This window comes from Octopus bimaculoides, chromosome 7, assembly GCF_001194135.2.
Source record: "Octopus bimaculoides isolate UCB-OBI-ISO-001 chromosome 7, ASM119413v2, whole genome shotgun sequence".
In the NCBI taxonomy this organism is placed as follows: Eukaryota; Metazoa; Mollusca; class Cephalopoda; order Octopoda; family Octopodidae; genus Octopus; species Octopus bimaculoides.
The window spans coordinates 12488515-12489631 of NC_068987.1; the positions used below are offsets into that span (position 1 = coordinate 12488515).

At 33.8% G+C, this 1117-nt stretch overlaps 1 protein-coding gene across 7 annotated transcripts in view; it reads right to left on the reverse strand.

Annotated features, from left to right (window-relative positions):
- Nucleotides 1-1117, reverse strand: part of LOC106869746 (twitchin) — a 176103-nt gene that overhangs the window by 4963 nt on the left and 170023 nt on the right. For all 7 annotated transcript variants that reach the window (XM_052969245.1, XM_052969243.1, XM_052969250.1 and 4 more), the window contains one exon: nt 320-433. In XM_052969245.1, the coding sequence (XP_052825205.1) occupies nt 320-433 (114 nt within the window). The remainder of the gene's footprint in view (nt 1-319; nt 434-1117) is intronic.

The window sequence follows — 1117 nt, forward strand, 5'->3', positions numbered from 1 at the left end:
TATATATATATATATATATAGCTTCTTTCGGTATTCATCTTCTAAATTCGCTCACAAGGCTTTGGTTGACCTGGAGCTGTAGCAGAAGACACTTGCCCAAGATGTAATGCAGTGGGATTGAACCCAGAACTATGTCATTGAGAAGCAAACTTCTTACCACACATCCATAGCTATCTTCTCCAATGCATTTGGTTGATATTTATAATTTGCTTTGATTAATTTCATTCAGTAGATGAAAATATTCCAGGCTACTTCAATTTTATAATTTTAGACATATTTTCAACAATATATAGTCTGATATACCAAGAAAATATCTTACCAGTTATTTCACAAATCAAAGAAACAGCATCTCCATCTTTCACCACAAGACCAGTAAGAGGTTTTGTAACACATGGTGGATTTCCTATTTCAGTTATGGCAGGTTTTTCAATCACTTAAAAAAAAAAAAAAAACAGAACTTTGCTTTATATTATTGTTTACATCATGCATTTTTGCTTAATCCAATGCTGTTCATATAACATTGTACATCATGTGAATCATACACTATTCACTCTTTTGAAATAATTATAATTTCTCAGCTTTCATTCATTATAACTAAACTAGTTGACCACGTGCCATCAATAGTGATGGCTAATTGTAGTATTTTATATATAAATAAGTTACAACATAAGGTACATGATAATCACACATACAAATATTCACATACTTCCCTTGTACATGCACACACATATACACATATACTCACACAGAATTGAAATGCTGATTTTCTTTTCATCCCATCCTTCCTTATTCATCTATCACCCCTTTCTTTCTCTCATTACTATTACTTTCGCTCAATCAGGGCTATTACTCTCACTACTTCTCCCTCACTGAATTACTATTTTCTCTCCTCCTCTCTGTCCAGCATGATTCTGGACAAATATATATATATATATATATATATATATATTCTTTTCTACTCTAGGCACCAGGCCCAAAATTTTGGGGAAGGGGCCAGTCGATTCGATCAACCCCAGTACACAGCTGGTACCTAATTTATCAACCCCAAAAGGATGAAAGGCAAAGCCGACCTCAGCGAAATTTGAACTCATGACATAAAGACAGACGAAATACCGCT